The sequence below is a fragment of the Ovis aries genome, chromosome 2 (assembly GCF_016772045.2).
Source record: "Ovis aries strain OAR_USU_Benz2616 breed Rambouillet chromosome 2, ARS-UI_Ramb_v3.0, whole genome shotgun sequence".
NCBI classification, from domain to species: Eukaryota; Metazoa; Chordata; class Mammalia; order Artiodactyla; family Bovidae; genus Ovis; species Ovis aries.
In genome coordinates, this window is record NC_056055.1 from 199,869,699 (window position 1) to 199,895,517 (window position 25,819).

Genomic DNA, 25,819 nt, shown 5'->3' on the forward strand with positions numbered 1-25,819 from the left:
AGCCTGCCAGGCTCCTCTGTCCATAGAATTCTCCAGGTAAGAATACTGCAGTGGGTAGCCATTCCCTTCTCAGGATCTTCCTGACCCAGGGATCGAACCTGAGTCTCCTGCATTGCAGGTGGATTCTTTATCATTTGAGCCACCAGGGAAGCCCATGAAAGAATATATATAATTCCATTACTATAAGATTCAAAACAAGCAAAACGAAATTGTTTATTTAGGAATACAAGCATGAATGGTAAGACTATTAGGCAAAAGAAGGAAGTGATTATCCTAAAAGTTCGGGTCATGTTACCTCTGCATGAAGGGAGTGGGTATGATGGGGTACTTCTAGGGTGCCACTGTCTTGTCCAGTGGTAATTACACAGTGTTTTTATAATTATAATTATGTATATTTGTCAACAAACGTCCATCTAGTCAAGGCTATGGTTTTCCCAGTAGTCATATATGGATGTGAGAGTTGGACTATAAAGAAAGCTGAACACCAGATTGACGTTTTTGAATCGTGGTGCTGGAGAAGACTCTTGAGAGTCCCTTGGACTTCAAGGAGATCCAATCAGTCCATCCTAAAGGAAAACAGTCCTGAATATTCATTGGAAGGACTGATGCTGAAGCTGAAACTCCAATCCTTTGGCCGCCTGATGCGAGGAGCTGATTCATTTGGAAAGACCCTCATGCTAGGAAAGATTGAAGGCAGGAGGAGAAGGGGACGACAGAGGATGAGATGGTTGGATGGCATCACTGACTCAATGGGCATGAGTTTGGGTAAACTCCGGGAGTTGGTGATTGACAGGGAGGCCTGGCATGCTGCACTTCATGGGGTGGCAAAGATTTGGACAATATTGATTATATTCTCTGCAGCAAAAGATGGAGAAGCCCTATACAGTCAACAAAAACAAGACCAGGAGCTGACTGTGGCTCAGATTATGAACTCCTTATTGCCAAATTGAGACTGAAATTGAAGAAAGCAGGGAAAACCACTAGACCATTCAGGTATGACCTAAATCAAATCCCTTATGATTACACAGTGGAAGTGAGAAATAGATTTAAGGGCCTAGATCTGATAGATAGAGTGCCTGATGAACTATGGAATGAGGTTCATGACATTGTACAGGAGACAGGGATTAAGACCATCCCCATGGAAAAGAAATGCAAAAAAGCAAAATGGCTGTCTGGGGAAGCCTTACAAATAGCTGTGAAAAGAAGAGAGGCGAAAAGCAAAGGAGAAAAGGAAAGATATAAGCATCTGAATGCAGAGTTCCAAAGAACAGCAAGAAGAGATAAGAAAGCCTTCTTCAGTGATCAATGCAAAGAAACAGAGGGAAACAACAGAATGGGAAAGACTAGAGATCTCTTTAAGAAAATTAGAGATACCAAGGGAACATTTCATGCAAAGATGGGCTCGATAAAGGACAGAAATGGTATGGACCTAACAGAAGCAGAAGATATTAAGAAGAGGTGGCAAGAATACACAGAAGAACTGTATAAAAAAGATCTTCACGACCCGGATAATCACGATGGTGTGATCACTCATCTAGAGCCAGACATCCTGGAATCTGAAGTCAAGTGGGCCTTAGAAAGCATCACTACGAACAAAGCGAGTGGAGGTGATGGAATTTCGGTAGAGCTATTCCAAATCCTGAAAGATGATGCTGTGAAAGTGCTACACTCAATATGCCAGCAAATTTGGAAAACTCAGCAGTGGCCACAGGACTGGAAAAGGTCAGTTTTCATCCCAATTCCAAAGAAAGGCAATGCCAAAGAATGCTCAAACTACCGCACTATTGCACTCATCACACAGCCTAGTAAAGTAATGCTCAAAATTCTCCAAGCCAGGCTTCAGCAATATGTGAATTGTGAACTTCCTGATGTTCAAGCTGGTTTTAGGAAAGGCAGAGGAACCAGAGATCAAATTGCCAACATCTGCTGGATCATGGAAAAAGCAAGAGAGTTCATCTATTTCTGCTTTATTGACTATGCCAAAGCCTTTGACTGTGTGGATCACAATAAACTGTGGAAAATTCTGAGAGAGATGGGAATACCAGACCACCTGACCTGCCTCTTGAGAAATCTGTATGCATGCCAGGAAGCAACAGTTAGAACTGGACATGGAACAACAGACTGGTTCCAAATAGGAAAAGGAGTACGTCAAGGCTGTATATTGTCACCCTGCTTATTTAACTTATTTGCAGAGTACATCATGAGAAACGCTGGACTGGAAGAAACACAAGCTGGAGTGAAGATTGCTGGGAGAAATATCAATCACCTCAGATATGCAGATGACACCACCCTTATGGCAGAAAGTGAAGAGGAACTCAAAAGCCTCTTGATGAAAGTGAAAGAGGAGAGTGAAAAAGTTGGCTTAAAGCTCAACATTCAGAACACGAAGATCATGGCATCTGGTCCCATCACTTCATGGGAAATAGATGGGGAAACAGTGGAAACAGTGTCAGAATTTATTTTTGGGGGCTCCAAAATCACTGCAGATGGTGACTGCAGCCATGAAATTAAAAGACGCTTACTCCTTGGAAGAAAAGTTATGACCAACCTAGATAGCATATTCAAAAGCAGAGACATTACTTTGCTGACTAAGGTCCATCTAGTCAAGGCTATGGTTTCTCCAGTGGTCATGTATGGATGTGAGAGTTGGACTGTGAAGAAGGCTGAGTGCCGAAGAATTGATGCTTTTGAACTGTGGTGTTGGAGAAGACTCTTGAGAGTCCCTTGGACTGCAAGGAGATCCAACCAGTCCATTCTGAAGGAGATCAGCCCTGGGATTTCTTTGGAAGGAATGATGCTAAAGCTGAAGCTCCAGGACTTTGGCCAACTCATGTGAAGAGTTGACTCATTGGAAAAGACTTTGATGCTGGGAGGGATTGGGGGCAGGAGAAGAAGGGGACGATAGAGGATGAGATGGCTGGATGGCATCACTGACTCAATGGACATGAGTCTGGGTGAACTCTGGGAGTTGGTGATGGACAGGGAGGCCTGGCGTGCTGCGATTCATTGGGTTGCAAAGAGTCAGACACGACTGAGCGACTGAACTGAACTGAACTGATTGGCTATATTCCTTGTGATGTACAATATATCCTCACACCTTATTTATTTTATACATGGTAGTTTGTATTTCTTAATCACCTATCTCTATTTATCACTCCTATCTCTATTTACCCTCCTTTCCATACTGGTATCCACTAGCTCGTTCTCTATATCTGTGTGGGCCTACTCTTTTGTTGTTAGATCTATGAGTCTTAAATTAGGAGAGGTCTTTAGGAATTCATTCACATGCACTTACTTCTCCTTGAATAAGTCCTGCACTTTGCTGACTCTGCTTTGTGCTTATGGTTTCCAGAGAGAGGAACTATTTTGCGATCTTCATACTTCCACTTTTCATGCTCATAGCAGAAAATGCTCACTAACTGATTCCATTTTTTTCTGCTGACCCTGGTATTACAATCTTTGTTTCTATGGTGTTTGGGCAGCTACTACCAACAGACCAGTGCTGCTACGTGAGATTACTCCTATTCACTATTCCCGGTTAGCCCTATCTGGCACCAGGAATATCCTGTCTAAAACTACTTTTGGAAACATTACTCTTTCATAATAGTCCCTACACCTCAGACTTCTCAGCCTCCAATGACCTTCTCTCCTTTTTCACAGATGTTTTCTACCATATCCATTGGCCTGACATGCAACTCTTTTTGCATTTATTGCTTCCCCAAGGAGCCTTTTAATATATTTTCTCTGGAATTCCTCCCACTTGTCCCATTAAATTTTAATGACAAAGATATACCATGTATCTGTTTATGTACTATGACATTTTGTTGGGCCCAAAGCCCCTCCATGTCCCCTGTTTTTTGTTAAAAAAAAAAAGGCTTTAGTTTTCTAGGTTTTCCCTGAGTTCCAATAAATTTGCTGTATGATGCTGTGCTATGCTTAGTCACTCAGTCATGTCTGACTCTTTGCGACCCCATGGACTGTAGCCAGCCAGGCTCCTCTGTCCATGGGGATTCTCCAGGTAAGAATTTTGGAATGGGTTGCCATGCCCTCCTCCAGGCAATCTTCCCAATCCAGGGATTGAATCCAGGTTGCCTGCATTGCAGGCAGATTCTTTACTGTCTTAGCCAGACACAGGGAGCTCAAATTTGGTGTTTTGTGACAATCTAGAGGGATGGGAGGAGATACCCCATGTCCAAGGTAAGAGAAACCCAAGTAAGATGGTAGGTGTTGCAAGAGGGCATCAGAAAGCAGACACACTGAAACCATAATCACAGAAAACTAGCCAATCTGATCACATGGACCACGGCCTTGTCTAACTCAATGAAACTAAGCCATGCTGTGTGGGGCCACTCAAGATGGACCAGTCATGGTGGAGAGGTCTGACAGAATGTGGTCCACTGGAGAAGAGAATGGCAAACCACTTCAGTATTCTTGCCTTGAGAACCCCATGAATAGCATGAAAAGGCAAAATGATAGGATATTGAAAGAGGAACTCCCCAGGTTGGTAGGTGCCCAATATGCTATTGGAGATCAGTGGAGAAATAACTCCAGAAAGAATGAAGAAATGGAGCCAAAGCAAAAACAATACCCAGTTGTGGATGTGACAGGTGATAGAAGCAAGATCCGATGCTGTAAAGAGCAATACTGCATGAGGTGAGGTGAGGTGAGGTGAAGTCGCTCAGTCATGTCCGACTCTTTGTGACCCCGTGGACTGTAACCTACTAGGCTTCTCTGTCCATGGATCCTCCAGGCAAGAATACTGGAGTGGATTGCCATTTCCTTCTCCAGGGGATCTTCCCGACCCAGGGATCTAACCCAGGTATCCTGCATTGGAGGCAGACGCTTTAACCTCTGAGCCACCAGGGAAGCCAAAAGAAAGTGAAAGTGAAAGTCTCACAGTTGTGTCCAACTCTTTGCGACCCCATGGACCGTATAGTCCATGGAATTCTCCAGGCCAGAATACTGGAGTGGGTAGCTGTTCCCTTCTGCAGGGGATCTTCCCAACCCAGGGATCGAACTGAGGTCTCCTGCATTGCAGGTGGATTCTTTACCAGCTGAGCCAATTGCATAGGAACCTGGAATGTTAGGCTCATGAATCAAGGCAAATCGGAAGTGGTCAAACAGGAGATGGCAAGAGTGAACATCAACATTCTAGGAATTAGCGAACTAACATGGACTGGAATGGGTGAATTTAACTCAGATGACCATTATATCTACTACTGTGGGCAGGATAGAAGAAATGGAATAGCCATCGTGGTCAACAAAAGAGTCCGAAATGCAGTACTTGGATGCAATCTCAAAATGACAGAATGAACTCTGTTCATTTCCAAGGCAAACATTTCAATAGCACAGTAATCCAAGCCTATGCCCCAACCAGTAACACTGGAGAAGCTGAATTTGAACGGTTCTATGAAGACCTCCAAGACCTTTTAGAACTAACACCCAAAAGAGATGTCTTTTTCATTATAGGGGACTGGAATGCAAAAGTAGGAAGTCAAGACATACCTGGAGTAACAGGCAAATTTGGCCTTAGAATGACGATTGAAGCAGGGCAAAGGCTAATAGAGTTTTGCCAAGAGAACGCACTGGTCATAGCAAACACCCTCTTCCAACAATACAAGAGAAGACTCTACACATGGACATCACTAGATGGTCAACACTGAACTCAGATTGATTATATTCTTGCAGCCAAAGATGGAGAAGCTCCATATAGTCAGCAAAAACAAGACCGGAATCTGACTGTGGCTCAGATCGTGAACTCCTTATTGCCAAATTCAGACTTAAATTGAAGAAAGCAGGGAAGACAACTAGACCATTCAGGTATGACCTAAGTCAAATCCCTTATGATATTTCCACTGTATAGTGGAAGTGAGAAGTAGATTTAAGGGACTAGATCTGATAGACAGAGTACCTGATAAACTATGGACGGAGGTTCGTGACATTGTACAGGAGACAGGATTCAAGACCATCCCCATGGAAAAGAAATGCAAAAAAGCAAAATGGCTGTCTGAGGAGGCTTTACAAATAGCTGTGAAAAGAAGAGAAGTGAAAAGCAAAGGAGAAAAGGAGAGATATAAGCATCTGAATGCAGAGTTCCAAAGAATAGCAAGAAGAGATAAGAAAGCATTCGTCAGTGATCAATGCAAACAAATAGAGGAAAACAACAGAATGGGAAAGACTAGAGATCTCTTCAAGAAATTAGAGATACCAAGGAAACATATCATGCAAAGATGGGCTCGATAAAGGACAGAAATGGTATGGACCTAACAGAAGCAGAAGATATTAAGAAGAGGTGGCAAGAATACACAGAAGAACTATACAGAAAAGATCTTCATGACCCAGATAATCACGATGGTGTGATCACTCATCTAGAGCCAGACATCCTGGAATGTGAAGTCAAGTGGGCCTTAGAAAGCATCACTACGAACAAAGCTAGTAGAGGTGATGGCATTCCAGTTGAGCTATTTCAAACCCTGAAAGATGATGCTGTGAAAGTGCTACACTCAATATGCCAGCAAATTTGGAAAACTCAGCAGTGGCCACAGGACTGGAAAAGGTCAGTTTTCATCCCAATTCCAAAGAAAGGCAATGCCAAAGAATGCTCAAACTATCGTACAATCGCACTCATCTCACATGCTAGTAAAGTAATGCTCAAAATTCTCCAAGCCAGGCTTCAGCAATATGTGAACCGTGAACTTCCAGATGTTCAAGCTGGTTTTAGAAAAGGCAGAGAAACCAGAGATCAAATTGCCAACATCCGCTGGATCATGGAAAAAGCAAGAGAGTTCCAGAAAAACATCTGTTTCTGCTTTATTGACTATGCCAAAGCCTTTGACTGTGTGGATCACAATTAACTGTGGAAAATTCTGAAAGACATGGGAATACCAGACCACCTGACCTGCCTCTTGAGAAATCTGTATGCAGGTCAGGAAGCAACAGAACTGGACATGGAACAACAGACTGGTTCCAAATAGGAAAAGGAGTACGTCAAGGCTGTATATTGTCACCCTGCTTATTTAACTTATATGCGGAGTACATCATGAGAAACGCTGGGCTGGAAGAAGCACAGCTGGACTCAAGATTGCTGGAAATATCAATAACCTCAGATATGCAGATGACACCGTCCTTACAGCAGAAAGTGAAGAAGAACTCAAAAGCCTCTTGATGAAAGTGAAAGAGGAGAGTGAAAAAGTTGGCTCAACAATCAGAAAACGAAGATCATGGCATCTGGTCCCATCACTTCATGGGAAATAGATGGGGAAACAGTGTCAGAATTTATTTTCTGGGGCTCCTAAATCAGTGCAGATGGTGACTGCAGCCATGAAATTAAAAGACGCTTATTCCTTGGAAGAAAAGTTATGACCAATCTAGACAGCATATTAAAAAGCAGAGACATTACTTTGCCAACAAAGGTCCATCTAGTCAAGGCTATGGTTTTTCCAGTGGTTTTGTATGGATGTGAGAGTTGGACTATGAAGAAAGCTGAGTGCTGAAGAATTGATGCTTTTGAACTGTGGTGTTGGAGAAGACTCTTGAGAGTCCCTTGGACTGCAAGGAGATCCAACCAGTCCATTCTGAAGGAGATCAGTCCTGGGTGTTCATTGGAAGGACTGATGCTGAGGCTGAAACTCCAATACTTTGGCCACCCGATGTGAAGAGCTGACTCATTGGAAAAGTCCCTGATGCTGGGAGGGATTGGGGGCAGGAGAAGGGGACGACCGAGGATGAGATGGCTGGATGGTATCACTGACTCGATGAACATGAATTTGAGTAAACTCTGGGAGTTGGTGATGGACAGGGAGGTCTGGCGTGCTGTGATTCATGGGGTCGCAAAGAGTCGGACACAACTGAGTGACTAAACTGAACTGAACTGAGAGGGATGGGATGGCAGAGGGAGATGAGAGGGAGGTTCAAGAGGAGGGCGACATACATATACCAATGTATGATTCATGTTGATATGTGGCAGAAACCAACACAATATTGTAAAGCAACCATCTTCTAATTAAAAATTAATAGATTAAAAATTATTTCTCTCTCAGTGTAAGATTATAATTCCATATTTCTGTAAGTATATCAGAATCACCTTGGATTGTTATTGAAATGTACATTCTCCCTTCCCTGCCTGCTCTAGATTATTACTGGAGAGAGGGGAGCTGATCTGAGGTAGACAGAAGGAATTTTGTCTCCTCTTTTCATTTTTTTCTTGGTGATTATTTTGAGGTCAGCAATATTAGCTGCTGGTTCAGCTAATCTGATCCCCTAACCAGATTTGTCCTGAAGAATTTGATGTAAATTTTCACCTTGATTTTTTGGAAAAAGATTGTACCTATTTGTATAATTATATATATATAATATTAATATATATTAATTATATATTAAATGTATTTAATTTCATATGTATATATTAAATACATATTTAAAAGTCCTTCTGGCAAGTTTTCAGAACTGATAACTCTGGAATGAAGTCATGATATCAGATGACCCCATGTTGATGATTCCATGGCAGCACAGCTTTAAATCTCAGTGGTATGATCTTGCCTTTGGCAATGAAGCAATAACTTTAAGGACACCCTAGGAAAACAACTTTATATAATCTGATAACAAGATATAGCTGTTTTTCAGTTCAGTTCAGTTCAGTCACTCAGTCGTATCTGACTCTTTGTGACCCTATGGACTGCAGCAAGCCTGGTCTCCCCGTCCATCAACTCCCAAAACTTACTCAGACTCATGTCCATTAAGTCAGTGATGCCATCCAACCATTTCATCCTCTGTCATCCCCTTCTCCTGTCTTCAATCCTTCCCAGCATCAGGATCTTTTCCAATGAGTCAGTTCATCGAATCAGGTGGCCAAAGTATTAGAGCTTCATTATCAGTCCTTCCAATGAATATTCAGAACTGATTTCCTTTAGGATTGACTGGTTTGATCTACTTTCAGTCCAAGGGACTCTCAAAAGAGTCTTCTCCAGCACCACAGTTCAAAAACATCAATTCTTTGGTGCTCAGCTTTCTTTATTGTCCAACTCTCACATCCATACATGACTACCGGAAAAACCATAGCTTTGACTATATGGACCTTTATCAGTAAAGTAATGCCTCTGTTTTTTAAATATGCTGTCTAGGTTGGTCATAGCTTTTCTTCCAAGGAGCAAGCGTCTTTTAATTTCATGGCTGCAGTCACCATCTGCAGTGATTTTGGAGCCCAAGAAAATAAAGTCCCTCACTGTTTCCATCGTTTCCACATCAATTCGTTGTGAAGTGATGGGACCAGATGCCATGATCTTAGTTTTTTTGAATGCTGAGTTTTAAGCCAGCTTTTTCACTCTCCTCTTTTACTTTCATCAAGAGGCTCTTTAGTTTCTTTTTGCTTTCTGCCATAAGGGTGGTGTCATTGGCATATCTGAAGTTATTGGTATTTCTACAGCTTGTGCTTCATCCAGTCTGGCATTTCAAATGGTGTACTCTGCAGATAAGTTAAATAAGCATGGTGACAATATGCAGCATTGATATACTCCTTTCCCAATTTGGAACCAGTTCGTAGTTTTGCTTCTTGACCTGCATACAGATTTCTCAGGAGGCAGGTAAGGAGGTCTCATATTCCCATCTCTTTAAGAATTTTCCACAGCTTATTGTGATCCACAGAGTCAAAGGCTTTAGTGTAGTCAATAAAGCAGAAGTAGATGTTTTTCTGGAATTCTCTTGCTTTTTCTTTTTGTTGTTCTTACTGAAGTATAGTTGCTTTACAATACTGTGTTACTTTCAGGTGTATAAAACAGTAATTCAGTACTTTTGCAGGTCATATTCCACTATTACAAGATAATAAGTATGTGAGCAAATAGGGTGGGTGGGTGGGGATCCCCAGAAAAAGAGAACAGGCACGGCTTTCTTGACAAAGAAAAAAGTCATTTTTGGCCTAAGCCATCTGTAATCTAAGCCAGGCCACAATGCTTGCCCTTGAACAGGTCTCAGTAAATAATTTTTAAAAAAATATTTTAAAACTTTTGTTACCACTATTTATTTTTCCTTCATAGCTCTCTTTCATTTAACCTTTCATTTAACAAATATTCATTGATTGCCTACTATTGTACTATGTGAGTCAGTAAATAATGATTGTAAGAGAAAAAAAGAATGAAAGGACAAAGGAAAAGTAGTCATAAAGCAAGAGTTCAGCGATAAAACGAAATCCAACTCAGATCATGAACTCCTTATTACCAAATTCAGACTTAAATTGAAGAAAGTAGGGAAAACCGCTAGGCCATTCAGGTATGACCTAAATCAAATCCCTTATGATTATACAGTGGAAGTGAGAAATAGATTTAAGGGCCTAGATCTGATAGATAGAGTGCCTGATGAACTATGGAATGAGGTTCGTGACATTGTACCGGAGACAGGGATCAAGACCATCCCCATGGAAAAGAAATGCAAAAAGCAAAATGCCTGTCTGGGGAGGCCTTACAAGTGGCTGTGAAAAGAAGAGAAGTGAAAAGCAAAGGAGAAAAGGAGAGATATAAGCATCTGAATGCAGAGTTACAAAGAATAGCAAGAAGAGATAAGAAAGCCTTCTTCATCAATCAATGCAAAGAAATAGAGGAAAACAACAGAATGGGAAAGACTAGAGATCTCTTCAAGAAAATTAGACTTACCAAAGGAACATTTCATGCAAAGATGGGCTCAATAAAGGACAGAAATTGTATGGACCTAACAGAAGCAGAAGATATTAAGAAGAGGTGGCAACTATACAAAAAAGATCTTCACAACTTGGATAATCATGATGGTGTGATCACTCATCTAGAGCCAGACATCCTGGAATGTGAAGTCAAGTGGGCCTTAGAAAGCATCACTACGAACAAAGCGAGTGGAGGTGATGGAATTACAGTGGAGCTATTTCAAATCCTGAAAGATGATGCTGTGAAAGTGCTGCACTCAATATGCCAGCAAATTGGGAAAACTCAGCAGTGGCCACAGGACTGGAAAAGGTCAGTTTTCATTCCAATCCCAAAGAAAGGCAATTTCAAAGAATGCTCAAACTATCGTACAATTGCACTCATCTCACACACTAGTAAAGTAATGCTCAAAATTCTCTAAGCCAGGCTTCAGCAATATGTGAACTTCCTGATGTTCAAGCTGGTTTTAGGAAAGGCAGAGGAACCAGAGATCAAATTGCCAACATCTGCTGGATCATGGAAAAAGCAAGAGAGTTCCAGAAAAACATCTATTTCTGCTTTATTGACTATGCCAAAGCCTTTGACTGTGTGGATCACAATAAACTGTGGAAAATTCTGAAAGACATGGGAATACCAGACCACCTGACCTGCCTCTTGAGAAATCTGTATGCAGGTCAGGAAGCAACAGTTAGAACTGGACATGGAACAATAGACTGGTTCCAAATAGGAAAAGGAGTACGTCAAGGCTGTATATTGTCACCCTGCTTATTTAACTTATATGCAGAGTACATCATGAGAAATGCTGGACTGGAAGAAATGCAAGCTGGAACCAAGATTGCTGGGAGAAATATCAATAACCTCAGATATGCAGGTGATACCACCCTTATGGCAGAAAGTGAAGAGGAACTCAAAAGCCTCTTGATGAAAGTGAAAGAGGAGAGTGAAAAAGTTGGCTTAAAGCTCAACATTCAGAACACGAAGATCATGGCATCCGGTCCCATCACATCATAGGAAATAGATGGGGAAACAGTGGAAACAGTGTCAAACTTTATTTTGGGGGGCTCCAAAAATCACTGTAGATGGTGATTGCAGCCATGAAATTAAAAGATGCTTACTCCTTGGAAGAAAAGTTATGACCAACCTAGATAGCATATTGAAAAGCAGAGACATTACTTTGCTGACTAAGGTCCGTCTAGTCAAGGCTATGGTTTTTCCAGTAGTCATGTATGGATGTGAGAGTTGGACTGTGAAGAAGGCTGAGTGCCAAAGAATTGATGCTTTTGAACTGTGGTGTTGAAGAAGACTTTGAGAGTCCCTTGGACTGCAAGGAGACCCAACCAGTCCATTCTGAAGGAGATCAACCCTGGGATTTCTTTGGAAGGACTGGTGCTAAAGCTGAAACTCCAGTACTTTGGCCACCTCATGCGAAGTGTTGACTCATTGGAAAAGACTTTGATGCTGGGAGGGATTGGGGGCAGGAGGAGAAGGGGACGACAGAGGATGAGATGGCTGGATGGCATCACTGACTCGATGGCCGTGAATCTGAGTGAACTCCGGGAGTTGGTGATGGACAGGGAGGCCTGGCGTGCTGCGATTCCTGGGGTCACAAAGAGTTGGACACGACTGAGTGACTGAACCAAACTGAATTCCTCCTCAAAGGTTGTGGATAGCAATCTGTTACAGATCTTAGGTTGAGCAGAACTAAGATTCCACCCATGTGGAGGGCTGTGACTATGTGCTTTGATCCCAGCCTGGTCAGAACCTAAGGAAAGATGGTAAGACCTTATCTAATCCTTGTGATTTCAATCAACTAAAGCTTGGCAAGCTGGAATCAAGATTGCCCCGAGAAATATCAGTAATGTCAGATATGCAGATGACACCACCCTTATGGCAGAAAGTGAAGAGGAACTCGAAAGCCTCTTGAGGAGAGTGAAAAAGTTGGCTTAAAGCTCAACATTCAGAACACGAAGATCATGGCATCTGGTCCCATCACTTCATGGGAAATAGATGGGAAACAGTGGAAACAGTGTCAGAATTTATTTTGGGGGGCTCCAAAATCACTGCAGATGGTGATTGCAACCATGAAATTAAAAGACACTTACTCCTTGGAAGAAAAGTTATGACCAATCTAGACAGCATGTTAAAAAGCAGAGCCATTACTTTGCCAATAAAGGTCCATCTAGTCAAGGCTGTGGTTTTTCCAGTGGTCATGTATGGATGTGAGAGTTGGACTGTGAAGAAAGCTGAGCGCTGAAGAATTGATGCTTTTGAACTGTAGTGTTGGAGAAGACTCTTGAGAGTCCCTTGGACTGCAAGGAGATCCAACCAGTCCATTCTAAAGGAGATCAGTCTTGGGTGTTCATTGGAAGGACTGATGTTGAGGCTAAAACTCCAATACTTGGCCACCTCATGTGAAGAGTTGACTCATTGGAAAAGACCTTGATGCTCGGAGGGATTGGGGGCAGGAAGTGAAGGGGACGACAGAGGATGAGATGGCTGGTTGGCATCACCAACTCGATGCACATGAGTTTGGGTGAACTCAGGAGTTGGTGATGGACAGGGAGGCCTGGCGTGCTGCGATTCATGGGTTTGCACAGAGTCAGACACGACTGAGTGACCGACCTGACTGAAAGCTTGGACTCTGGTCAACATTTACTCTGATCTATGCAGAATTCTCCTCCGCTCAAGCCCCTTCATGAATGCATGTTACCAAACTTCTCCCCCTCTCACTACCACTCCCGCTGCCCCAGGCCAGTTTTGCTGTTTGGGGAGTCACCACTTTGGAAAAGATCCTCCATGGTTTGCTTACTTGCTGTAAGTAATAAATCCTTCCTTTTCCTGATCTTTGGCTTCATTGTAACTTTTCGCTAGACACCCACCAAGAGGCAAATGCAGTTTCTGGGTAACAGGTATAATTCTCTGGGCTATACAACATATCTTTGTTGGGTAAACCTATGGCTGATTCATGTTGATATTTGGTAGAAACCAACACAATACTGTAAAGCAATTATCCTTAAATTAAAAATAAATAAAAAATATATATCCTTGTTGCTTATCTATTGTAAATGTAGCAGTTTGTATCTGTTAGTCCCAACCCCTAATTTCTTCCTCCTGCTTTCTCTCCTCCTTTTGGTAACCATAAGCTTGTTTTCTGTATCTAACAGGACATATCTGAGTAATGAAAGAAAATACTTCATGTAGAGACCATTCAAATTATGGCTTACATGATAGAAGAGTAGAAAAGAACTGAAAATTGCTTAAGACACAATTGTTGTATATGAGTTGAAAATATTTAGGAAGAAAATTTTCACTGGTTCTAAGTTATGTTTTAAGACATGTGGGCCCCCCAAAAAAGATGATAATATTTGTTTTTCTGAGTGTAAGCATCATGTATAGGCATGAACTTTTATAGTGTCATTATTTATTTTTGTCTTTTTAATTGGTTTTACATGACTGAGCGACTGAACTGAACTGAACTGAATACTCAGTGCTGATTTTGTATACAGTGAACTACAGTGTTTCCATTTTCTGAAATATCTTGATTTAGGACAGACACCATGCACAGGCCCTGCTTTATTACACTCAAACATCATGATAATCCAGTGAAACTGATATTATTATATCATTTTCCAGATGAGGAAATTGAGACTCAGAGAAGTTCTCCAATCATATAGCTGGTAAAATGGTGATGGTGTAATTCAGATGAGATCTGTGTATCTCAAAGCCTGAACCATTCTTCTAGTTTCAGAAACTAAAAACTTTTAGGCTCTATCCTCTACCTGGACCAAGATGAACTGTATGTAATATGTTTATTGATGTTTAAAGATGACCTGAAAAAATAAAAAAAGATGACCTGGCTGAAGGTGACTACTATTCTGTGTGTAGTGAAGCAGCTAAGACCAGCGTGTGACTGTCACAGGGACAGCATATTTGGACAGGAATAAAAAGGTCCAACCTTGTGTGGAGGTTTGTGCCAGACACTGGTGGGTGAGGCTGGGTGACAAGCCTACTGGCTTGCAGGGCCCTGGAGGGTCCTAGTAGCCCCCTTGCTTTGTTTTTTTTTTGGTTGTGCCAGCTCAGTGTGAGGCACAGGTCCTCAATCAGGTTTTGAACCCAGGCCGCTGCAGTGAAAACACGGAAACTTAACCACTGGACTACAAGGGAATTCATGCCCTGTTGCTAGTTTAATTGCACATAAAGATGAGCCTTCACAAGGAGGGCCTGTAAGGTCCATTCTGTCTCCACAGCACCTTGGTGGATACTAGCAGTACACTGAGTTTCCCTGGTGGCTCAGATGGTAGAGAATCTGCCTGCAATGTGGGAGACCTGGATTCCATCCCTGGGTTGGGAAGATCCCCTGGAGGAGGGCATGGCAACCCACTCTAGCAATCTTGCCTGGAGAATCCCATGAACAGAGGAGCCTGACAGGCTACAGTACATAGAGTCACAAAGAGTCAGACACGACTGAGCGACTAAGCACATGCACACGCAGGGGTCCAGAGGAAACTGGAACTGTGGTGAGGCAGCGGTGCTACCTCTGCCCCAAGGACAGCAGACAGCCCCTCCCCACTGCAGAGAGCCTCCTAATCACTTGATCTGGCCTGTGACACACAGGACAAGGTGGTCAGGCAAAGCATGGCTCTGGCTCCACCACCCTCTCCCATCACAGTATACTTGAGAGGTCTTCCTTTCCCACCTGTGGTCTCAGTCCTGTTCTCATTCCCAAACCAAATAGGAGTTGCTCAGCGAGTGGCAGCCCATGTTCTATGGCTGAGCATCCAACATTTAAGTCTTGCTATCTAATCTAGAGCCCTTCTGGTCATTCATATCACTTTAGGAAATATTTAGACTCATAGGAATGGAAGTCCTGAGTGAATAGGAAGGAGGAATGATAAATATATTTTCCACTGGGAAAAAAAGGAACATGAAAGGTTCACTTAGAGCACTTTTAGGAAGGGTTAATAATGCCCTAGATTATACACCTAGGAGAAATAAGGAGGCTAAATACAGAAGTTATTCTGAGGGAGATTGGAGGGTGAGTCAGGCAGACCACTGACTTGGCAGATGGAAGGTGAGGGGTGGCAGGGAAGTGGAATTTCTTTCTTTTTTCACCACCTATGCAAAGTTCCTCAAATGTTGATGAGATTCTGAAGCTTGTGAAAATGGAGCTTCATGGACCCTACCCTTGCAGCCTCTAACCGTCCTGCTGGGATAAGCCTCCAGCGTGTGTATGTTCCTGGGCATTCCACAGTATTCACATCGCTTGGTCTGAGGGCCAAATCTTGAGAATTACTGCTGTCCTGTGATCTGACAGGTGTGTCACAGATTTAAAAAAATAATAATTAATTTATTTTTCACTGTGCTGGGTGTTCGTTGCTGCACTGACTTTTCTCTAGTCATGGCGAGCAGGGGCTACTTGCCAGTTGCGGTGTGCAGGCTTCTCATTTCAGTGGCTTCTCTTGTTTCAGAGCACAGCTCTAGGGTGCACAACCTTCAGCAGTTGCAGCATGTGGGCTCAGTAGTTGAGCTCTCTAGAGCACAGGCTCATTGGCTGTGGCACTCCAGCTTAGCTGCTCCTCCGCATGAGGAATTTTCTCAGACTGGGGATCCAACCTGTGCCTCCTGCATTGGCAAGAGGATTCTTTACCATTGAGCCACCAGGGAAGCCCCTATGTCACAGACTTTTAGAAGCTGAGTAATGATTCAGAGAGCTTCACTCATAATTTGAGAACAGTTACCAATAAATCTCTGAGAAGAAAAGATTGTTTTGCTTACTTTTTTTGGGCTTCAAAATCACTGCAGATGGTGATTGCAGCCATGAAATTAAAAGACGCTTACTCCTTGGAAGAAAAGTTATGACCAACCTAGATAGCATATTGAAAGCAGAGACATTACTTTGCCAACAAAGGTCTGTCTAGTCAAGGCTATGGTTTTTCCAGTGGTCATGTATGGATGTGAGAGTTGGACTGTGAAGAAAGCTGAGTGCTGAAGAATTGATGCTTTTGAATTGTGGTGTTGGAGAAGGCTCTTGAGAGTCCCTTGGACTGCAAGGAGATTCAACCAGTCCATTCTGAAGGAGATCAGCCCTGGGATTTCTTTGGAGGGAATGATGCTGAAGCTGAAACTCCAGTACTTTGGCCACCTCATGCAAAGAGTTGACCCATTGGAAAAGACTCTGATGCTAGGAGGGATTGGGGGCAGGAGGAGAAGGGGACGACAGAGGATGAGATGGCTGGATGGCATCACTGACTCAATGGATGTGAGTCTGAGTGAACTCTGGGAGTTGGTGATGGTCAGGGAGGCCTGGCGTGCTGCGATTCATGGAGTCGCAAAGAGTCGGACATGACTGAGTGACTGAATTGAACTGAACCTCTTCTTTTAAAGCCTGAGTGTCTTTACCCTGTATCCACTTTTATCCCTTTCCCCACCTGAAGAAGGTGTGGCTTTATTATAGAACCATGTCAATTCAATGTTTTTAAAGTTTGTGGGGAGGTAGCATTATTGGGCACGGGTAAAGTTGCTAAACTAAAGGGTGGATGCAACCGAGGAAAGGGAAGTTGCTTCCCTTAGCTACGCTATCGGTGTTAAGCTATGGTCCAGTTGTCTCTGCTCAAAGGGAAGGCCCAGGCAACACTGTGCTGTCCTCTGCAGGCTGTACCAGCCCAGACAGGACAGCCTTGGCAGTCAGTCATTTTCTGGATGCCAAATAGAGCAGAGGGAATATTTCTGAGTCCAAGGGATAGCAAAGCACTTCATACAGAGGGCTTAATTTGTCTCTTTTTCCAAACAAACAAAAAATAACAACTCGAACTTTTCCTTACCCAGAAATGGGACAAAAGGAAAAGTTGGTATTTATGAAGTGGTTCTAATGTAAGTGTTTATTTTAGTGGAAACAGATAACAAGTTCATGCTGCAGGAGAAAGCTACCCTTCCTCCCACACTGGAGGTGTGGAATGGAGGCAGCACTGTTGCCTCTCCACCCCACCCTCTGGGCCCCACTGCAGCTCTAACGCCAACTGTGTGCTGGACTGAGGGCAGTTTCACATAGACAGTGCACAAGAGCAGCACAAAGGGTCCTGCAAAGGGGGCTGTATTTTCTGTTTGCAGATTCATATGGACTCAATCTTCACTCTAGGGAAGAGTCAGCATCTCAAGTTGGAAAAAAGAAGGTATAGTAGTATGGCCTTTGAAGGGAGGGGCACCTCTGAGTGCTGGAAGCCGCAGTGAATTGGGAGTTGATCTACTTTGCCCCTTCTCTGGCGCTGCCAATGTGAACTCACATGCCCTTAAGTAGGCAGTGCCTTTAATAATAGCTTGTATGCACAGTTGGCTCTCTGCATCTGCAGTTTAGATTCTACCAACTGCCAATGGAAAATATTCGAGAAAAAAATTTCAGAAAGTTCCAAAAAACAAAACTTGAACTTGCCAGCAACTGTGTACATAGCATTTAAATTGTATAGCTTTTATAAGTACTCTAGAGATGACTGAAAGTATACAGGCTGCATGTAGATTATATGCAAATACTATGCTACTTTATAGGGTGTCCCTCATGCCTCAGGTGGTAAAGAATCTGTCTGCAATGCAGGAGACCTGGGTTTGATCCCTGGGTTGAGAAGATCCCCTGGAGGGTGGCATGGCAACCTACCCCAGTATTCTTGCCTAGAGAATCCCATGGAGGTGCCTGGTGGGTTACAGTCCATGGGGTCGCAAGGAGTCAGATGTGGCTAACATCAGTTAAGTTCAGTTCAGTTCAGTCACTCAGTCGTGTCTGACTCTTTGAGACCCCAGGAATCGCAGCACGCCAGGCCTCCCTGTCCATCATCAACTCCCGGAGTTCACTCAGACTCATGTCCATTGAGTCAGCGATGCCATCCAGCCATCTCATCCTCTGTTGTCCCCTTCTCCTCCTGCCCCCAATCCCTCCCAGCATCAAAGTCTTTTCCATTGAGTCAACTCTTTGCATGAGGTGGCCAAAGTACTGGAGTTTCAGCTTTAGCATCATTCCTCCCAAAGAAATCCCAGGGTTGATCTCCTTCAGAATGGACTGGTTGGATCTCCTTGCAGTCCAAGGGACTCTCAAGAGTCTTCTTCAACACCACAGTTCAAAAGCATCAATTCTTCGGCACTCAGCCTTCTTCATAGTCCAACTCTCACATCCATATATGACCACAGGAAAAACCATAGCCTTGACTAGATAGACCTTTGTTGGCAAAGTAATGTCTCTGCTTTTCAATATGCTATCTAGGTTGATCATAACTTTCCTTCCAAGGAGTAAGTGTCTTTTAATTTCATGGCTGCAGTCACCATCTGCAGTGATTTTAGAGCCCCCCCCCAAATAAAGTTTGACACTGTTTCCACTGTTTCCCCACCTATTTCCCATGAAGTGATGAGATCAGATGTCATGATCTTCGTTTTCTGAATGTTGAGCTTTAAGCCAACTTTTTCACTCTCCTCTTTCACTTTCATCAAGAGGCTTTCGAGTTCCTCTTCACTTTCTGCCATAAGGGTGGTATCACCTGCATATCTGAGGTTATTGATATTTCTCCTGGCAATCTTGATTCCAGCTTGTGCTTCTTCCAGACCAGCGTTTCTCATGATGTACTCTGAAGTGAAATAAGCAGGGTGACAATATACAGCCTTGATGTACTCCTTTTCCTATCTGGAACCAGTCTGTTGTTCCATGTCCAGTTCTAACTGTTGCTTCTTGACCTGCATATAGGTTTCTCAAGAAAGATGGAGAAGCTCTATACATTCAACAAAAACAAGACCAGGAGCTGACTGTGGCTCAGATTATGAACTCCTTATTGCCAAATTCAGACTTAAATTGAAGAAAGTAGGGGAAGTGACTAGACCATTCAGGTATGACCTAAATCAAATCCCTTATGGTTATACAGTGGAAGTGAGAAATAGATTTAAGGGACTAGACTGATGGAGTGCCTGATGAACTATGGATGGAGGTTCGTGACATTGTACAGGAGACAGGGATCAAGACCATCCCCATGGAAAAGAAATGCAAAAGCAAAATGGCTGTCTGGGGAGGCCTTACAAACAGCTGTGAAAAGAAGAGAAGTGAAAAGCAAAGGAGAAAAGGGAAGATGTAAGTATGTGAATGCAGAGTTCCAAAGAATAGCAAGGAGAGATAAGAACGCCTTCCTCAGCAATCAATGCAAAGAAATAGAGGAACACAACAGAATGGGAAAGACTAGAGATCTCTTCAAGAAAATTAGAGATACTGAGGGAACATTTCATGCAAAGATGGGCTCGATAAAGGACAGAAATGGTATGGACCTAACAGAAGCAGAAGATATTAAGAAGAGGTGGAGAGAATACACGGAAGAACTGTACAAAAAAGACCTTCATGACCCAGATAATCATGATGGTGTGATCACTCACCTAGAGCTGGACATCCTGGAATGTGAAGTCAAGTGGGCCTTAGAAAGCATCACTACGAACAAAGCTAGTGAGGTGATGGAATACCAGTTGAGCTATTTCAAATCCTGAAAGATGATGCTGTGAAAGTGCTGCACTCAATATGCCAGCAAACTTGGAAAACTCAGCAGTGGCCACAGGCCTGGAAAAAGTCAGTTTTCATTCTAATACCAAAGAAAGGCAATTGCAAAGAATGCTCAAACTACTGCACAATTGCACTCATTTCACACGCTAGTAAAGTAATGCTCAAAATTCTCCAAGCCAGACTTCAGCAATACGTGAACTGTGAACTTCCAGATGTTCAAGCTGGTTTTAGAAAAGGCAGAAGAACCAGAGATCAAATTGCCAACATCTGCTGGATCATGGAAAAGCAAGAGAATTCCAGAAAAACATCTATTTCTGCTTTATTGAGTATGCCAAAGCCTTTGACTGTGTGGATCACAATAAACTGTGGCTAACATACTTTATCTTTGGTCAGGAAAGGGTTACAAAGAACCAAGCAAATAGTTTTGGGCCCTGGAATAGACAGTCCATTAGAAAACACCAGGACATGCCATCATCCTCTCTTTGCCTGCCCCATTCCCTGCCCACATTTGAAAACTCCCTGGTGGCTCAGATGGTAAAGAATATGCCTGCAATGCAGGAGACCCAGGTTTGATCCCTGGGTCAGGAAGATCTCCTGGAGGATGGAATGGCAATCCACTCCTGTATTCTTGCCTGGAGAATCCATGGACAGAGTAGTCTGGTGGGCTACAGTCTGTGCGGTGGCAAAGAGCTGGACACAAATAAGTGACTAACACTTCATGCCACTTTATACAAGGGACTTGAGCATCCCAGATTTTCGTATCTGTGGGGGTCCTGAACAAATCCCTCATGGATACTGAGGGATATATATAACAAGAGAGGGTTAGATTTGCTGATCTCCAAGGCCCATGAAATCAGATTAGAAGTTCAGTGAAATGCTTTTCGTAGGCCTTACATAAGCACTGTTAGGTTGCATTATCTTACAGATGAGCTCTGTTTTAGCATGAAATAAGGGTGTGTCAGGTACTTCAGCATTACCTGTCATGTCTCAGTATAGGAGTCGGCAACACACTTGTCAGGAGCCATCCAAACTCAGCCAGAGTGTGCAGCAGAGGACCATAATCTGTCTTGATTTCACAGCCCTGCGTGAATAAGCACAGAGCTCACAGTCTAATGACAAAGACAGCCAGCTACACAAGTGATGGATAAGGGTGAGGAGTGTTGGGATAAGGGGCATTCATGCTCCATTAAGTGCAGTTTCACCGGCTCCAGTCTTCTTTTCTGCTTCCTGCTGCTTCCCAACCATTCAACCGAGCTAGAAACCCTGGGAATCGGAGTGGAGTGAGGTTCTCTAAGGTTTGTGCCTTCCTTCCCTAGGTCTTGTTTGGGCATCATACTTTAATGTATAGGGTGGGGGCTAGGAATTTGCATTTTAAAAAGCTCCCTGGGTGATTTGGATCCAAGTAGAGCCCACACTTTCAGAAACACTGGTCTAGGGCCTGGGAAGTGAGGACTGGAGTAGAGAGTGAGCAAAGAATATTCACTGCTTTTCACTCACTTGGAATTGATTCTTACTTGGAGTTTTTCCTCTTATCCCACATCCTTGTGCCCCCCTCAATAGGGTTTCCAGTTTCCTTGAAAATGGTCTATGTCTCGCTAAGCTTGGCAAGGCCAGAAAGGTGAAAGTGTCCTTGAGAGAGGCTGTCAGTGAGGGCCTCAAACACCAGCAAATATACCTGAATTCACTCTGTACACCTCAACGGCAGTCCATTTGGTGATACCTGAATTTAGAGCGCACAATGCTGACAGCAAAGTCACCTCTTATTAGGAAGCACAATGCTGTGTGTATACATTTGGTCTGGTGAGAGAGAGAATACCTTTGGATATTTTTGCCTTTGAAAGTCAATTCAAAAGGTGAAAAAGTCAGTCACATTGGTTGCTCAAAGACAAAACTGACTGAATTTCTCTTCACTTTCATCTAGTTGTCTTGGCATTGTGTACAGAGAATTTCAGTGTGGGGGATGTTGTTTAGAATAAGAATGTCGAACGTTTGGGAATCTACTGCTATTTATGTATAATTATTTTGCTATCTTTAAACAAATCTGAACAATGGGTAAAACAAATCACCTTTTCCCAAATTTGCAAGAAGTTTGTTCAAGTATTTGTGATGAAATTCTGAACACGGAATAAACATGTGTTTGAAGAATATTGTCTGTGTTAGGCAATGAAGATCTAAATGTAAAACTCAATATAAAAGTAAAGCTAAATTACATAAAAAATGCAGTTTACCTCAATAACTGTCCATTGTTCTACTACGATGGCATCATTTCCCTTCCTGCTGAATCCTGGTACTCCAGAGCCTTCTTCTTCATAGATGAAGAATCCTTCCAAAGATTTCGACAAGTGATCCCCTGTGAGGAAAAAGATACAATTAAGGAGAGTTGCACATATTCAGTGTCTTTTCAGGTCATCTAAAATGTTAATAAACAACCCTTACAGGAAGCTGAAAGAAAAATATCAATTAATAAATACTTGTTTTAGGTGAATCTATGACATTTCCTTTCTCTTTGAGGTAATTTCTTTCTTTTTTTGGCAAAAGTTAAGACAGTTTTATACCTAACTGAATTAAAATCAAATTGTAAACATGAAGACTACAATAACAAACACAAGATAAAATAATATCATACAGTGAGAAGCAAATGGATTTCCTAAGCCTAAAAACATCTGGAAATCACCTTCCCCTGGAAATCAAATGTTGGTTTCTGTTCTACATATTGTATGCATGCCAATCATACCACTAAGAAAAACAACATCAAAAATATTAATCCTTGAAATGACAAGTGTGAGATCAAAACCAAGGTGAGGTAAGATTATTTAAAAATATATAAATACAGAACAATTCTTTGCTTCAATGATGCTTAAAAAAAAAAAAGAATGGTAACAGGAAGATCCTAAACAGAAGTCATTGTCAAAAGAATTCCTGCTGGGAAGGAAGTTTTGAGGGAGGGCCTCTCTGACATTTTTTTGAACAGTTGACAATAACCAGCTGGCCAAAACTAAACTGATTTTATGGAAATTCTTTTGTCTCCTACTTTGCAGTAGGAGACAATTTTCCCATGATCATGTGCTGGTTAAACATTTTGTTTTTATACAGCACAATGTCACATCAAAGTTTCCCTGATGGATGATTGTCCAAATAATAACCTACAAAATTTTCAAAACATCTATTAAGCTTAAAGGCCAAAAAACAAACAAACAAACAAGCACCAAAGTAATTCAAGTGTAATTTTCAGTTCTTATTTTTATTAATGAGCTATAAAACTTTAAGAGAAAATCACTATTACTATTTTTATATCAGTTACAGTTTGGGCAGAATAACGTGAAGAATTTACTTTGTTCAGCATGGTTCCCAAAATCCAGTAAAGTTTAATTTACTTGTTGAAATTGCTATTCTAACTACAATATATGTTCCACTTCCTTTAAATGTACTTGTCTACTGTCATATCAAAGTGACCCACAGAATTAAACCTGTTTTTGATTGTCAGTTTAGAGCATCACAAGATCATCTTTAAAATTGTATATTTGTTTCAAATCCTTTTTCAGAGTTGGGGTATGAACTTTAAGTGGAGAAGGCAATGGCACCCCACTCCAGTACTCTTGCCTGGAAAATCCCATGGACGGAGGAGCCTGGTAGGCTGCAGTCCTTGGAGTTGCTAGGAGTCGGACATGACTGAGAGATTTCCCTTTCACTTTCCACTTTCACGCATTGGAGAAGGAAATGGCAACCCACACCAGTGTTCTTGCCTGGAGAATCCCAGGGATGGAGGTGCCAGGTGGGTTGCTGTCTATGGGGTCGCACGGAGTCGGACACGACTGACATGACTTAGCAGTAGCAGTTAACATGAACTTTAAGAATAATTATATACTGTGATAATTATGTAGTTAATTGTAATCTCTTCTTATTTACTTTAGGATTATATAGTTGGAGAACTATGGGTTTTGTGGTATCTGTTTTCTTGTTCTCAGTATTGAGATTCCTTAGTACTTCTAAACTTCTCTTTGCTAAAAGGATGAAAATGTGGTAGACTCACACACTGCAATACCACCAAGAATAAAAAAGAAAGACTCACTGGAATACAACAACATTGATAACTGTCAGAGATACTATGTTGAAGAAAAGAAATGAGGAGATAAAGAAAACATACTGTTTAGTTCAATCTATATGAAGTTCAAAACTAAGCAAAATTAATCTATGGTGCTAGAAGTCAGAACAATGCTTCTCTCTGCATGGGAGGGTATTAATGGGAAAGGGCCATGAGGAAGCCTTCTGGGATTTCAGAAATGTTCTGTATCCTTTTTTTTTTTTTTTTTTTTGCCTTTTACCTCTCAATATTGAGATATAGTTGACATATAAGAAAATGTTCTGTATCTTGAACATTTGTGTTCTATTCAGTTGTACGCATAAGATAAATGCCTCCTGTTCTATGTATCTTATTCAGTTCAGTTCAGTTCAGTCCAGTCACTCAATCGTGTCCGACTCTTTGTGACCCCATGAACCGCATCACGCCAGGCCTCCCTGTCCATTACCAACTCCCGGAGTTCACCCAAACCCATGTCTATCGAGTCCGTGATGCCATCCAGCCATCTCATTCTCTGTCATTCCCTTCTCCTCCTGCCCTCAATTTTTCCCAGCATCAGGGTATTTTCAAATGAGTTGGCTCTTCACATCAGGTAGCCAAAGTATTGGAGTTTCAGCTTCAACATCAGTCCTTCCAATGAACACCCAGGACTGCTCTCCTTTAGGATGGACTGGTTGGATCTCCTTGTATCTTATAACTTCAGTTAAAAACAAAAGACATTCCTTCTCACTTTAGAGCTCCCCAAGTCCCCTGGCTAAGCTTTCTTAGGGACCATGCTGGTCCTCAGAGCCACAGAAGAATGATACTTCCCAGGAGGGACTATTTCTATCTCTTAAGAAACTCTCCCTGACAGAACCAGCAGCTGGGGAGGGTGGCAGGGAAGACTTCATGAGGAGTGACCATTGGGGTGCTTGGTGTGTTATATTCCAGGTATTGGGGTAAGGTGACAGTTCTAAACAATTACTTAACAACTGTCCTGAACTGACTCATCTTAACAGCACGTATCTCAGACCTTCCCACCTTGTGTGCCTTGGCCTACTGGTGAGCTTAGAATGGGGTTCAAATGAGCTAAGGTACAGGGCTCCCCCTCCTGCCCAGAGCAGCTTTTCTTCTTATATCCACGTGTCCTATAATATTGTTGTTCAGTCACTCAATCGTGTCTGACTCTTTGTGACCCCATGGACTGCAGCATGCCAGGCTTCCCTGTCCTTCACCATCTCCTGGAGCTCAAACTCATGGTCATTGAGTCGGTGCTGCCATTCAACCATCTCGTCCTCTGTCATCCCCTTCTCCTCCTGCCTTCAACCTTTCCCAGTATCAGGATCTTTTCCAACGAGTTGGTTCTTGGTATCAGGTGGCCCAAGTATTGGAGCTTCAGCTTCAGAATCAGTCCTTCCAATGAATATTCAGGATTGAATTCCTTTAGAATTGACTGGTTTGATTTCCTTTCAGTCCAAGGAACTCTCAAGGGTCTTCTCCAACACCACATTTCAAAAGCATCGGCACTCAACCTTCTTTATGGTCCAACTCTCACATCCATACATGACTACTGGAAAAATCATAACT

At 42.4% G+C, this 25,819-nt stretch overlaps 1 protein-coding gene across 2 annotated transcripts in view; it reads right to left on the bottom strand.

The window, feature by feature from the left end:
- The window catches only part of RFTN2 (raftlin family member 2), an 82,625-nt gene that overhangs the window by 20,382 nt on the left and 36,424 nt on the right, over positions 1-25,819 (bottom strand). For both annotated transcript variants that reach the window (XM_012141444.5, XM_012141472.5), the window contains exons 7-8: positions 22,404-22,525; positions 21,153-21,256 (exon numbers count right to left, since the gene is read on the bottom strand). In XM_012141444.5, the coding sequence (XP_011996834.3) occupies positions 21,153-21,256; positions 22,404-22,525 (226 nt within the window). The remainder of the gene's footprint in view (positions 1-21,152; positions 21,257-22,403; positions 22,526-25,819) is intronic.